This window comes from Perca fluviatilis, chromosome 14 (genome assembly GCF_010015445.1).
Source record: "Perca fluviatilis chromosome 14, GENO_Pfluv_1.0, whole genome shotgun sequence".
Lineage (NCBI taxonomy): Eukaryota > Metazoa > Chordata > Actinopteri > Perciformes > Percidae > Perca > Perca fluviatilis.
This window is the reverse complement of record NC_053125.1, coordinates 7,932,651-7,948,092: the sequence shown is the minus strand read 5'-3', so window position 1 is coordinate 7,948,092 and position 15,442 is coordinate 7,932,651. Positions and strand designations below refer to the sequence as shown.

Sequence of the window (15,442 nt, the reverse complement as noted above, 5' to 3'; positions counted from 1 at the left end):
TGCTGCATGTCTGAGGGAAGTATGGACTTGAGCAAACAGCCAGCTAATTAGATTACAGGACATCACTGGAGGGAAAGGGGGGAGGGGGTTATATTTGAGTGTATTTGCTGCCCCTAATCCAGCTCTCTGTGTTGATGTGTTTGGCAGTGCATCAATATGTACGACACCTGACTGGCGACTGGAATGTAATCAACTACAAATTTGAGGGTTACTCTGGTGATTGGTATGAGGCAGGGTGTGGCGAGGTGTGTATGCATGGTGGTCGGCCACTCACTCAGTTGCTGCATGTCTGAGAGAAGTATGGACTTGAGCAAGATGTGGGAGAAGTGGGGGGGGGTAGGGGGAATGCCATTTGAGTGTGATTAGGCTCATTTCAAGTGTGTACACGCACACATACACACCTCAATCCTTTTCGCTCACTGTCACGATGTGTGTGTAACTTCCAGTTAATTGTGCAGTGCATTCCTCCCAAGTGGCTGGATGCATTACTCCAGAGAGAGCTTGTGTGTGTGTGTGTGTGTGTGTGTTTGTATATGCGTATGAGAGAGAGAGAGACCATGATGAATGTTTATGTATTCTGCGTTGCTGATGAACAGTCCCAGGATAGTTCTGAGTATGAGATGGAAAGGCTGCACCGACAGGACCGAGGCGGAGTTATGATAAAAGCTTTATGGGAAACTAAACAAAATCCTCCTGATGAATTGATTTGGCTCGACAGCGTGTGATCAGAATTGATGACATGTTCTACTGCAGCTGTGTTCAGTGAACATTTCTCGCAACCAGGTATTTGTCAGAAACAAGGGAACAATGTCTTCTGCAGGTTTGACACTAAATATTCAAAAAACATTAAGCTGTCGAGACTGTAAACTGTCTACAAGCACAGGGACTACTGTGACCATTAACCTGAATGAACCTGCAGGATAACGTGTGTCCCGATTGATTTCCAGTGTCTGTGTTTGTGTCTGCCAGGACTCGGCGTCACTGTGCTCCCAGAGGGGAGGCATCATGAAGCAGGGCTGGCTTCAGAAAGCCAACATCAACAGCAGCCTGTCTGTCTCCATGAGGGTGAGTCACCACCAGACGTCCTGTCTGTTATTCATACAGCATAACAGCAACAAATGAAACAACAACAGCAAAACGTAGGGTTCACCACAGAACTGGGGAGACATGGGCAACATAATCGTTGTGTCTTATAGACCATCTACCAAAGCCACACGGTGGCTCAGTGGTTAGCACTGCTGCCTGGTCGTGTTCGGTTGGTGTGGGCTTACTCCGGGTGCATTGGTTCCCACCCCCCACCATAAAGACATGCGCTCTAGGTAACTCCTTGGCCATGCCGAAGGTATTGGCATTACAACTGGAGTTATATGGCTGCTCCTAAAATAGTAAGGATGGGTTAAATGCAAAGGATACATTCCTCGTAAATTTAAAAATGTAATTGGCAAATAAAGAATATATTATATTATTATATCCCTTATTATGTCAGCTGTATTTCATAATCAGTAATTGTTACGTCATTGTTTACGGCTACACTAACATCAGCATTTACATCTGTTAAGTATAATGACTTACTATAGTACTTGGCAATAATGACAATATTGTTAATAAAGTTGAATCAAAACAAAACATAAAACGCAGTGAAAAAGCAGTTCTCTAAACTAAAAAAACAAGGGAAGAGGAATTACCATAACATATTTAATAGCTTAGTATCTGCGGCATCTTCCCTTCGATCAGGAATTTAAATCATGTCAGCAGAGCAACTGAAATGTAGGCGTAAAACAGAAAAAGCCACATGTTATACTGCATGTCTCTGTCCTAAGTCGTTTGGAATCTGTTAGATATTTCTCTAACTTGCTCTCCGTTGCTGTGAATTGCAGGTGTTCAAAAGGAGGTACTTCTACTTGTCTCAGCTCCCTGATGGCTCCTACATCCTCAACTCCTACAAGGATGAGAAGAATTGCAAGGACACCAAAGGATCCATCTACCTGGACTCCTGCATAGACGTTGTTCAGGTACACAGGGCTAGGGAGGGTGGGGAAAAATCAAAGAAACATCAAATGCACAGTTGAGAATGTTGCAAAAAAAGTTTGACCAACTCTTAAGCTTTCAATATACCCTGATGCATGTTTAATCTAACTCCTGTATAGATGTACTGCATTCCATTGCTGTTCTAATGGATTATGAGGGGCTGCTGCGGTTGGCTTCATTAGACAGGCTGGTAGCTCGTTCAGGTCTGCACTGACCGGAGAGGCTGCCAGGAAGCTTTCAGTTTGATGAACACATTCAGAAGATGAATTGGAAGAACGCGGAGACTCATTCTGGCTAGTGGGTTTTAATGTGGAAGCTTGTGGAGTGCGGTGTGTTTGACATGTAAAGCATGTTTTGCACACGAAAGGCCGCAGCGTTTACGTAACTTTCACATAAAAATGACTCCGTGTAAGGGACAAACAACAAGCTTTAGTGAGGACCTTGTCTGTTGAAACACTGTGCAATCACAAAGCTCATTTTAGAGGAACTTACATACATTGGCCAGATGATATTAACCTCCAGGGGAAATCGGGTTGCGCTGCCCCAAACTATAGTACTCCAATTATTACCAGAATATAGGAGTAGAGTAGTATAAAACTATATACAGTAATTCTTCCCCCCACCCGTAGAGCCCAAAGATGCGCCGCAATGGCTTCGAGCTGAAGATGCAAGACCGCTACAGCCACTTCCTGGCTGCGGACAGCGAAGCAGAGATGGAGGAGTGGGTGAGCACACTGAAACAGGCTCTGCAGAGCACCACTGAGGCCAGCCAGGACAGGAGGAATGGTGCAGAGACACTGGACTGTGCCCTGGGTGAGTTGTACCATAACTACATCTGCAAACTAACAAACTTGGGATAAACAAATGTCCGGATCATCTTTCAGTCAACCTATTATTGACAGTCTTATAGAAAAGCTGCCGTACAGTCATGGTCCATTTAGCTAGGATAACAAAAATAGCATGTTTGAACTTAACCTCTGAGCCTGTTTTTAGTGGTAGCTATGGTTAATATAATCCATTTCCCTGGCAGTGGAGGGAGTCCAAAATAGGCAATAAATAGGCTTAATAATATACCTACAGTTGCTGCCAGTAGAGAGATAGAAGCTTCCACATCAGCTGTAAATTCTTCTGAAAGATATTCGGCTGCAGACCTACAAGTGACTCAAAGCTCAGGATTCTGTTCTCAGTTATATTTGTTTTTTTTTCCGCTATTTAGTTTCACATCCCAATTCTCTCAAGTTTCTTTAGTGGACAGTTTTGGGGAATTGTTGAACACGTTGCTTGTCCTGAGCTGTGGAAGAATGCCAGCAGTTTTATGCAGTTTGCATATGTCTTGCCAGCATCTGTGGGCCCTTTTTCCCCCTATATAATAATATACTCTCTGCAGAATGTTCTAGTGAAATCCAATAGGACTAGCTTGGTCAGAGATGCTGATGAGGGACTGCGAGGCCGTCCAGGAAGATGGAGGGGCACTAAGGGTTCACTGAGTCCATCGCGAGTCTGTCACCTGGGAGTCAGCAGAGTAGCGAATTGCCTCTTTTTGATTTGGCCAGTAGACTGTTAAGATATTAGTTTGTCTAACTGGGAAGCACAGCGTACACACAGCCACATAGGAAGCCATTAGGATAACTTACTAACCTAACTGAGGGCGCAGAGCTCTGTTGGACCTGATTTGCAATAGCACGATTTGTTGTGTGACTCGGGCTCTGTGCATTCTGATGACCTTTTTATTAATGCACGATCACTGTCCTGTTCAAGCAGATGACGACACTGCCAGCCAAGGTAGAGGGGAGAGCCTGCTGGAGAGCCAGGGAAGGAGCTTACAGCCGGAACTTATGAAGGTATGAAGCATGGATGGATGGTTGATTCATTCATTCTGACGGATTGGCTGAGCTAGTGAGATACAGATACCCTGAGGTTTCTGCCTGTTTAAAAGAAGGTCTTCCTCGCTACAGTTGCACCAAATGCTTTCTCTTGGGGGGAATTGTTGGGTGTTTGTAAATTATAGAGTGTGGTCTAGACCTACTCTATATGTAAAGTGTCCTGAGATAACTTCTGTTATGATTTGACACTATAAATAAAATTGAATATAGTTGTCTAAATCCCTTATTGGCAGGTTTATTCATGTAATTATTTGTAAAAGAAAACTGTTAATGACAGCTAGAGAAGACATACCTCACCTCAGAAATTAGTCTGGGCTTTTGTACCCGACCACATTATTAATCTCTTGTTTATGTCTGCATGATAGAAGAGCAGCTCTTTTGTTGTACACTCTCTGTGTTTGAGTCAGTTTTCTGACCCCGAGAACAGCAGTGTTTATTCTACAGAGGCCGTGCTCTTTTAATATGTCTATAAACCCAGAGCTACACACAGACAACAAAGCCCTCTGTGCTCTGGGTGGCTGTTTCACTGCTGTTTTCTCTGGGCCACTCCAGCACAGCTTTTCTCTCTCTCCACGCACACTTGAGTTTGTCTGCAGGCTGGTCACAGTGAGAACAGGGAAAAACAAAAGGGGGGGGTGGATTAGGGCTCTAACCATGACCTAAGGGTTTGATATGTTTGTCTCTATTAGATGCCCTTCTTTTGTCTGGGTCTGTTGACTGCTTGTCTTCTTCTCTAACTCAGTCTGCTGTGTAGGGCCCATTACTGTGTGAGGCACTACTTTTATTTTGAAAGCAGTTTCTATCATACTCTATCTCTAAAATGAGCCAACTTTTCACTGTCTTACATCCACACATGTATGTATGTATGTATATATATATATATATATATATATATAATTTTTTTTTTTTTTTTTCTTCTTTTTTTTCAATGGATGTGTTATATAAAGCATCATTAAACATCAGCCTAATAACATTTTTAAAACTAAAATGCATCATACAATACAATTGGAAGAATATAGGGTAGGCAATACATTTCAAATAAACAATGATAATACAGTTTACTGTCATTCGTGTGTGTGTGTGTGTGTGTGTGTGTGTGTGTGTGTGTGTGTGTGTGTGTGTGTGTGTGTGTGTGTGTGTGTGTGTGTGTGTGTGCGTGTGTGTGTGTGCGTGCGTGCGTGCTCAGTATGCCAGGGAGACCGACCAGCTCAATAAGATCAACAGGAATGAAGGCAGACAAAAGCTTTTCTCTCTGGATCCTGAGACACAGGTATACAACATGCTTCTTTCAGCACTTGGTTATCCTATCATTTATTTATTATTCCACTATTGATTCAGGCTGTTTGATCTCCCCTCCCCTTTCCACAATGCCCACTGTTTCCTTCTCCTTTTGTCCTCTCCCTTCTCTCACTGCTTGCATTCTCTCTCCTCCTCTCCTCCCTCCTGTCCGTTATCCAGAGGCTGGACTTCTCCGGCATCGAGCCAGATGTGAAGCCGTTTGAGGAGCGTTATGGCCGTCGTATCGTGGTCAGCTGCCACGACCTGACCTTCAGTCTCCAGGGCTGTGTCAGCGAGAAGGGCGACGGCGTCCTCACCAATGTACGTCATCACCTTACTTCCACAGGAAAAGATTCTTTTTATATTCCGCTTATATGACTCTACTAATATCTCTACTACTTCCTCTGCTTTGCCATGTACTATTACTAATGATGAACGTCAACCTAAACTAGATGACCATAACACCTTATATTCATAGAACAAATAAAAACAAGATAAAAAAAATAGGGTGGCACGGTGCAGTGGTTAGCACTGAGTTCTGGGTTTGACTCTCCAAAAGGATAAGTGGCTATAGCTAGGGGATGGATCGACCTAGAAGACCTTAACTGTGCTTAAAAAGTGATCACAAAAATAAAAATATAATGCCATAAGGAAATTGTGAAAATACCTCTCTAGTGATTTATTCTGAATGCCTTTTAGCATTTAATCACAACACACAGTCCTCCATTTAACACCACACAACTTCCACCACCCTCGCCCTCTGCAGTGCTGCCCCAGATAGCACACCTTCATAATTCATGTTGGCCTGTCTGGAAGCAATGGAAGTAACCAGGCCAAAAGACTAACACAACTAGATATGGTTGTAATACCTTCTTTTCAAGCAATTCCACAAACTGATGTTGCTAAATAATTATTTTTTCTCCATCCAAGCGAGAATCTAGAACCCAAGCTTTAAACGCCTCCAAATTAACAAAGACTGGTGAATGGTGGAAACCTCTTCAATGTGTTCTACGTGAAGAGCCCCTGGCAACATGAGACAGCAGTTTACAGTGTGTGTGTGTGTGTGTGAGCAGTGCCTGTGTCAGACTGGATTGCTGTAGTCATAAAACATTGAGTTGGTCCTCCTCTTCCTCCTGCTTGCTGATGCATTAGTAGAGGCTGGTTGGAGAATTGAATTGAGTTGACTCATATTTGTGGTTTACAAGCAGCGCGCTCTCTCTCTTTCCCTCCCCCTTCTTCTTTCCCTCCTTTCCCTCCACTCCTTCTGACAGGTTTAATGGTTATGGAGTTAGGCTTGTCCATCACGCAGGAACCATTCATCCTGGCATAAGTGCACTGTCATTCAGAAATGTGTGGGCGGCGCTACTGTAGAGCCAACATTGGCTTCCAAACTAGGGATTAACTCAAAGGAGTCTGATATACAGATAATATGTTTATATAATATCTATCCTTATCACATTTCTGTCAGACTAAAAACTGAAAAATCTAGCATTTTAACCATAGCAGATTGAATAGCATGATAGATTAAAACTCTTAATTTGAGGTGTCGTATTGGAACCTTACCTTAGGGTCATCCAGTGTTTAGTCCTAAAATAAGTAGTTAGGGTGAATTGTTAATGGAGGGATCAAGCTGAATAAAGCTACCGTGAAATGTGCAGGAAATGCATCCAGGTATATTATAAACCCTGGCTGATGTATTCAAGTGTTAAAGCCCTTAACCGTCTCTCTGCTGAACCCCAGGTGGAGCCATTCTTCATCAGCCTCGCTCTCTTTGACGTCTCCAAGAGCTGTAAGATCTCAGCCGACTTCCACGTCGACCTCAACCCGCCATGCGTCAGGGAGATGCTGACCGACGCCTCGGGCCAGCTCTCTCCTTCCTCGGACTCAGAGGGTGGTGGAGGAGGAGGAGGAGGTGGAGGAGTGATGGTGAACGGAGACTCGAAGGTGAAAGGGAACGGCCTGCCGGTTCTTCAGAGGGTGTCGGATGCTCTGCTGCGTTTCCCCACACAGGTAGAGACTTGGCTGTAATTTGGTAGCTATTTGATTGAGGAAATGACTTAACAATGACTCACTATGATGGTGAGCAGCCAGTCAAGCGTGGGCATGGAGCCTGAAATAGTGTTGGATCGCTCCCACAGATCAAGGTTTGAATTAACACAATGTTCCATGCTTTTTGTAAAATATATGTCAACATCTCAGAACCCCCCCATCCCCCATTGCTAAGAACTTGCAATGTATAACTATTATCAGACCGGCCCTCGCGGCCTCAAAGCCCTACCGGCCCACCGGGAAAAGTCTAGACTCTCCCGATTGCCACTCCGCTACTGGGTTGGGGTTGGGCATTTGACCTCGAATAGTTAAGGTTAGGATAGCCCGTTAAGGTTAGGATAGCCCGATTGGTCAGGGGATAGGACCTGAACAAATGGGGTTACATTACCTTATGGGAGGTGATCCAAAAAAGCCTATATGGTCGGAACAATGGGATGTCGGAGCAGAGGGTTTATTTTTTCCTGAAACAAAGGGACGTCGGACTAGTGGGCTGTAGGACCAAAGGGAATTTTTCGGATTATTGAGAGGTCGGAACAATGGAGCGTCTGAGAAATGACATGGCACCGTAATAGTGTGGATGTAGCCTGTGGCCTATTTGAGGATTTAAAACGGAACCATCACCATCATCTGTAGAATACTATTCCCCCCCTACATTTTCCAAGCCCCGACAGGTTGTGGTTAGAGGCTGGCTGTCTTCAGTCCCGCCTTGCTTTGGAAATGTCCTTCCGTACCTCAGTGAGGTGAAAACGCTGCTCAGCATTCCCACTCTGACTGCAGCTGGCCTGGGTGGGACCAGGGATTCGTGACCCGTTAATTGATTCCCTGTTCTCCTCTTACGTCAGAGGACTGACGTGTGATGTGTGGTGATGGAGCTCTTTATCCAAATACATGATGATAGTGTTCTCCGTATTGGATTTTCCCTCGCGTGCGCTGTGCTTTCAATTTTCAGTCGTGTTTCCAGATGGTGAGTTTGTCCCCAGACAATGCTTGGTCCATATCCAGCTTGTAAAAATGTTGAAAGGATCAACGAGACTTCAGTTCAGCTCATTCAGCTAACATTTGCAAGCGATTTCAGGATCCCTTAGGTCAGCGCAGTACTCGGCGGTGCAAGCTTAATGTCTTGTCACTTTGTCTTTGCTGTATTTCTAGTCAAGAGTTTATTTAATGCCCATGTGTGAGCGTTAACTCTTGGCTCGGGCAAACTTTTGCAGGTGCTGTGAGATCAGCACACACACCTCACCTCTTGTGAGGTCCAATAATCTGATTAAGTGGATCAGCAAGACTTGTGCCTGTTGTAAATTAGGTTATAAAACATACTCGTTTACTCACTTTCCATTTCTGTGGTAAGAGACATTACTGGGCTATCACAGCGACAATATGAAACAACTTTGCAAGGTGTGAAGATGAATAGGGGGAGAGTCAAACATCTAATCAGAAACCGCAGAAACAATATCTATAACAGAGAATGTAATAGAGAATATAACCAACCAATAGCAGGCCAGACACAGTTTGAAAGCTGCAGGCATACAATTAAACAGCCGTTCCAAGTCTAATTTGTCACATTCTGCCAACCGACATCTGTGAAACACACACACACACACACACACACACACGCATCCATACAAACAGAGACGGCCGTACCTCTGTGATTAGTGTGCTGTTATAGCTCGGCAGACCACAGTTTAATTTAGGTGCATTGGGTGTGGCCCAAGGACAGGGCTTCCACTTCTTTCCTCTGCATCAGCAGCTCTGCGGAGGCCACGGCTTCTATTTCACTTCATTACATAATTCATAAATCTAAGTGTGAGTGTTACAGAGTTCGTCCCAGCTACAAAAAAAACCCACCAAGTTGGTGTATGTTTGCAAAAAGCTGTGACACGATGTATGATGTCAAAAATGATGAATTTAGGAGCTTTTTTTTTTCTCCCAGGTTATGCAAAACGTATGGCAAGAAATCATAACGTCAAAGGTTGAAACCAAAAGCAGCAGTGTGTGGTCGTGTCTGTGAATGAGGGCAGATAGGCGAGGATGGACGGGGGTTCTGGCTTGGAGTGTAACCAGGGAGTGTGTCCGTCTGACTGGCACCGTGCTCTTCTCCTCTAAGATGTGTGTTATTAATGGACCGTTTGGGATGTCTACATCTGTCTCGGTTTGAAGCTGCGTTAGTTGCTACTGCTCCCTCGGTAGTGTCACTCAGTTTCATTACTTGCTGAAACTTTAATGATTTCCAAAATGACTTCCTGCTGCTTCTGTCTAGATTTTGTTCCCAGAACCCTCCGTGGTTTTATATACTTATCGTACTAATAATATGAGCTCATATAGCAGCATAGTTTTGTCCAAACGTAATTTCTTTTCCCTTTGAGATTGTTTGTGTGAACTGACTCTACACGCTTAAATACAGCCCCATCTCACCAGACCAAAAATAGATGTGACCCCCATGTGGTTTTCCTGTATAACTTCAGCTGACAGCAGCCACTTCCTCTGCACTTGCCCTGTAGAGACTGTAAAGACATTTCAACGTTGTAATACTGATGATGATTGCTTGTTTATTTAAAGAGGGCTGTCGGGAAAGACATTAATAATCAGCCTCCTTGTTCATTTCTCCCTCTCTCCTCCAGGGTATCTTTTCAGTGACCAACCCTCACGCAGATATCTTCCTGGTGGCCCGCGTAGAGAAGGTGTTACAGAACGGCATCACACACAGCGCCGAGCCGTACATCAAGACCTCTGACGCCAACAAGGTCCGCCGCGCCGCCATGCTTTTCGCCTCATTTAAAGACATACACATGACCATAGCGGCAGTGAGCTTTCCCAGTTTCCCACTCCGTCATTGCCTTTTTGTCTCCGCAGACTGCTCAGAAGGTGCTGAAAGCTGCCAAGCAGACATGCCAACGCTTGGGCCAGTATAGGATGCCGTTCGCCTGGGCTGCCAAGTGAGACAGGAATAAATAATAATAATAAAGCCATAAGTCAAAATATTACCCCCTGATGAATCTGTTTGGATTCATCTTTGGAATAGGAATGCATTAAAATATATCACCATAATAAGATAATGCATTGGATTTTAAAACCTTGAAGGCATTTACTATGTATGGCGAATGCGCTGTAGCCATGTGGAAAATGTGTTTTCAGGCAGGTGTTCAAAGACGCTCAGGGCAGCCTGGACATGGATGGGAAGTTTTCTCCTCTCTACCGCCAGGACAGCAGCAAAGTCTCCACTGATGACATCATCAAGCTGCTGGCCGACATCAGGAAGTGAGTCGTACCCACGCTGCTGCGGTAGATCCGAAATCGGATCTGCTAGAATGGTTCGACGTAGTTAGGTTTAAGGCATGGGGAGTGGGGATTGGTTAGGGTTAGGGTAAGCCAATCAGAGGCAGAATGAGGCAAAACGAGGCGGGCCACGAGGCATCTACCCTCTTCTGCTATTTTAGCCAGTGCTTAGGTACTGGAGCTTCAAAACACTCCCCTTGCACGCCTTTTTTAAGTCTATATTTTAAATAGTATTGCATAGGAGACGGTGTGCTGTGCATTAGAATACACATTTGAAAGGTTCTTCCATTCAGACTTGATTGCGTCTTGTTCTTATTTCAAATCTCTTTTTTTCCTCGTCAGACCTGAGAAGAGCAAGCTTCAGACCATCCCTGGACAGCTGAATGTCACCATCGAGTGTGTCCCACCTGACTTCTCAAGTATGTCATCATTTCTAAACACTTCCCTTATCCTTACCATTAGCGTTAACAGCAAACGGCTTTGTGAGCCTGTTGTAGTTAGCTGCTGCTGCTGATCTTATCTAGTCTGCGGTATGTCATGAACAGAAGTAGAATGAGCTTCAGTTTCTTGATCACCAAGATTACGATCAAACAATAGCAACAAAGTGCCGAGACCAAACAGCACTACGGAGAAGTAAAAAGAAAGCCCTCCAAATCATTTTGAAGAGAGTTGACAGCTAAAGACTCCTCAGTGAATGAAAGTCAGTTTTGGGGGTTCAGGGGGAAATGAGGTGAGGGAGTTTACCCACATGCAGAAAAGAGCATGATGTGATAGGATTTCAGAAAGTATAATAAAGGATAAACCATGGTATCCAGGAATAATTGCAGCAATTGAAGAAAGTAGTTAACATCATTGTAAATAAGATGTCACTGATGCTTTCTGTGGAGCCTAAAACCACGCACATTTGATTTGCATGGTCTCAGCTGTTTTTGTATTCAGTATCTGTGTGTGTGTGTGTGTGTTTGCACTGGCAAGCAGTTTGGGTTTTGGCAGTGTACTTAGATTACAAATACGATACGATACAACTTTATTATCCATTTACACTGCAATTCATTCTGCCCTTTCGAGCAGCTCCACTCAAAAACAGTTACACAATTACACATATAGTACAAAAGATGAAAACACATCTACAGCCATTGGATACAAGATTTTAATTGGCATCACACTGATTTTTAGCAACAGGATAGACTGATAAAAGATTTCTTGAGCCTGTTGTGTCTAAACGAAGGGACTCTTAATCGCCTATTAGAAGGCAAAAGTTGGTATTCATAGTTTAAAACATGCTTGGAGTCCGAAAAGATCAAAAATATACAGAATGACGCTAAGTTGACTCTTCGGGATGGCACAAGGAACAGAAACACAGCAGGCGAGGTTTGGTTCCATAACCCAGTGTTTCTCAAATCGGGGTACGTGTCCCCCTAGGGGTACTTTGGAGGACTGTAGGGGGTACGTAAGATTTTTTACAAAATGTTTTTCCGTTACAAGGCTGTAGTTACGTCTTTTTTTTTTTTCTTGTTCCCTTTGTTCTTGTTGCTGTTTTTGAAGTTTGTCACATTTTTTGAAGGTGTTGTCGCTTGTTTTGACCTATTCTTGCCTTTCTTCCTTACTTTTTCTATGGTCTTTTTTTCTTCAAAGTTTTGGTCACTTTTTTCAAAGTTTGTCGCTTTTTGGATTTTTTTGTCACTTTTGTCGCCCTAGTGATGCCTTCCCTTTTTTACTGTGTTTTTTTTTTTCAAAGTTTGTATTGCGTTTTTGAACTTTGTGTCTCTTTTTTTTAGGTTTTTGTTACTATTTTCGACATATTCTTGCCTTACTTCCTTCTTTCTACCGTCTTTTTCCAAGTTTTTTTTTGCCTTTTTTCATTAGCATTTAAATGTTTTCCAGGTACAGGTTGTTTAGTAAATCTATCGCTGACATCGCTGTATTGTTCCTCTTTATATCGACTTTTTTTTTTACCAAAAATTATTTGCGCTGGTTAGGGGGTACTTTTTTTTTTTTACCAAAAATTATTCGCGCTGGTTAGGGGGTACATGGCTTAAAAAAAAAACTGTTCAAAGGGGGAACATTATTGAAAAGAGCTTGAGAACCACTGCCCTAACTGGTGCCCTCTGTCCTCCCCAGATACGGTGACTTCCTCTTACGTTCCCGTCAAGCCCTTCGAGGACGGCTGCGAGCGGGTGTCAGTGGAGGTGGAGGAGTTTCTCCCCGAGGAGGCCAAGTACAACTACCCCTTCACCACCTACAAGAACCAGCTCTACGTCTTCCCCCTGCAGCTCAAATACGACAACCAGAAGACCTTCACCAAGGTGTGTGTGTGTGTGTGTGTGTGTGTGTGTGTGTGTGTGTGTGTGTGGCTCAGAAACGAAGCTGGATCAAAAGTTGAGAGTGGTGATGGTGGGGAACGAATGATGAAACTCTTTCATCAAAGGATCGCTTTCTGTGTTGTTGCTGCCTACACAGAATAAAACACATCTCACTGATTTGACTTGACTTAATGTTCCTTCCACACCAGGCTAGAAACATTGCAGTCTGCGTCCAGTTCCGAGACTCCGATGAAGAAGGTGCAACCCCTTTAAAGGTGAGTTGTATGAACTGCATATATTGTAATATGTTATCTACTGTATATGTTAGTGATACACACATTCCCCTTTGTGATCTCAGAGTGTATTCACAGGTCTAATCTTGTCATCAGGTGCAGTATGACAGAATTTTAGGGCCACTGGGGCAAATCCGAGATTTTGAGAATGCAGGTGAAATATTTTCAAGTTGAGATATTACACCTTATTATCAAACGATTTTAGGATGTTAAAAGGTAATAAAGGAACTATTTACATGATGTATTAGTCAATAACCGGACAGCATCTGGATTTGATTCATTAGGGTTCTACTCTCTGGAATTCTCTACCACATGAACTGGTCTGCTACAGCAGTGTCTTCTTTTAAAAACTACTATCTTTATTAGTTGGGTTTTTGCAGCCCTGAGCTTGATAAAGTTACGTTTGAAGTGTTTGGTTAACGGGGGTTCATAATAATACCTTCTTAGCTCATATCTTTAAATATGTAATACATTCTTATCTTACATGTTTTTGTAACATCGTGGGTTTTTTTTTCTCATAGATTTAATAATCAAAATATTACAACTTTTTCCTGTAAAATTAAGACTTTATTCAAAAATTATACAACTTTTTCTAATATTTTGAAATGTTACTTTTCTTACCAGTGGCCTTAATGCCCCATCGTAGAAACGGGGATCTGTCAAATGTCACGCTCAGGACAATGTACAGGCACATAAACAGGCGAAAGGTAAAAAAAAGAGAGATAATACAGTCCAGATAAAGTTTAGACTGAACAAACGGAAATAAAGCAGGAGATAGAAAATAAAAAAAGAGGATGGATGGTTGGTTGGTGGAATGAAACATAGCAGGAGCCTCATGCAAAGATCTCAGAAAACAAGTTGTGGAATGTCCTCTGTGAGATTTGATCAATAGCTGAGCCCTCAGACATGATGAACCTTTCCTTTTTTTTTGTTTATTGCTTTTCACAAAGTGGAAGTCCGAGTCCAGCTGAGGGGCCAGAAAAGGAGAAAGGAAACGCTTACAGAAGCTGGTTATTATAGCTGGCAGGAGAAGATAATGAATGGTCACTCTTTTTCTCTCTTCTCCTCCTCGCTATTTCTCTCTGGCCACACATGTCAAATATTTGTGGGTGGAAACAGTCATCAAGGCAGCGTGGATTGTTTTTCTTTTCACTTTTCCAGAAGCCAGGGAGGAAAACAGAAATTCTTTGACTTCAAACCGCCAAAACATTTGCACTTGATGCCCTTGATTAAGTCAGTCCAGACAGGCAGATCAGCATTGCAGTCACGCGTATTATACCTCCGCTACTGTACAGTCGGCTCTCAAACAGTGCTTCAAGTACAGCGAGGCAGAAAGTTCTAAACAAAAACAATGAGCAAGAGCCAGCAGCACACCTCTCGGGAGATTTTAATCAGAGGCAGCGGAAGCTCGAGGAGGCTCTGGGCGTTTTTTGTTTTTGTTTTTTTCACAAATCTGACTGAGAGGTAAATTCTTTTGAAGCTTTTGGGGAACAAAGGTTGAAGTAGATGGGATTTCGCAGAGGCTGTGAATTGAAAATACCTTGATAATCTGCTACTCTCTAAACTGTTATCCTTGTCAAAAATGAATAAATAAATGAACCAGTCAAACCTACAGTCATGATCTCTGGGGGGGCTTACCTGAAACATTAGCTCTACCAGTGAAGCCAGAAGGAAATGTTTGGTTTTGGGTCCTGTGTGGTACAGTACGTGTAGGAACAGGACAGCCTCTCTGACAGATAAGATCCGAGGAGGCAGCTCCTCTTAACCACACCTGGACCCTCATCCTGAGTCAAGTAATCAGGACTCCCATCAGCCCCCTCAGCTTGCTGCTGCTCTAAGGGCCCCCTGAATGTGTTGCTTTCCGATTGTGGTTCGACCAATGTAAATGGTCTGTGTTTATATAGCGCTCTTCTAGTCTTAACAACTGCTCAAAGCGCTTTTACATAGTACAGGAACCATTCACGCGCTGTGCCACTTGCTTATCAGACAAACATTTAAATACATTCACACAGCGATGGCGCAGCATCGGGAGCAATTCGGGGTTCAGGATCTTCAAGGACACTTTGGCATGGGACTGTAGGGCCAGGGATCGAACTACCGACCTTCCAATTGGTAGGCGAGCACTCTACCACCTGAGCCCCAGACGCCCCAAACCATGCAAACCATGCACCACTGAGCACACCGCCTGCAGGTCCTACCGTACCTTGTGACTGCAACAACAGATCTTTGGTGAAATCTGTGTAATCCTCCCTCCCCTCCCTCCCTCCCTCCTCCTCCACCTCCAGCTTCTTCCCAGACTGAGCGGAGAATTTGAACTCTCTCTGAGCCTTTCCCA

The 15,442-nt window shown here is 43.6% G+C and overlaps 1 protein-coding gene across 1 annotated transcript in view; it reads left to right on the top strand.

Annotated features, from left to right (window-relative positions):
* Positions 1–15,442, top strand: part of dock11 (dedicator of cytokinesis 11) — an 87,057-nt gene that overhangs the window by 13,615 nt on the left and 58,000 nt on the right. Inside the window, exons 6-18 of the mRNA XM_039822143.1 lie at positions 970–1,065; positions 1,878–2,012; positions 2,658–2,841; positions 3,790–3,869; positions 5,098–5,181; positions 5,370–5,510; positions 6,930–7,199; positions 9,857–9,979; positions 10,089–10,171; positions 10,371–10,493; positions 10,854–10,930; positions 12,633–12,817; positions 13,024–13,089. Coding sequence (XP_039678077.1) covers positions 970–1,065; positions 1,878–2,012; positions 2,658–2,841; positions 3,790–3,869; positions 5,098–5,181; positions 5,370–5,510; positions 6,930–7,199; positions 9,857–9,979; positions 10,089–10,171; positions 10,371–10,493; positions 10,854–10,930; positions 12,633–12,817; positions 13,024–13,089 — 1,647 coding nt within the window. The remainder of the gene's footprint in view (positions 1–969; positions 1,066–1,877; positions 2,013–2,657; positions 2,842–3,789; positions 3,870–5,097; positions 5,182–5,369; positions 5,511–6,929; positions 7,200–9,856; positions 9,980–10,088; positions 10,172–10,370; positions 10,494–10,853; positions 10,931–12,632; positions 12,818–13,023; positions 13,090–15,442) is intronic.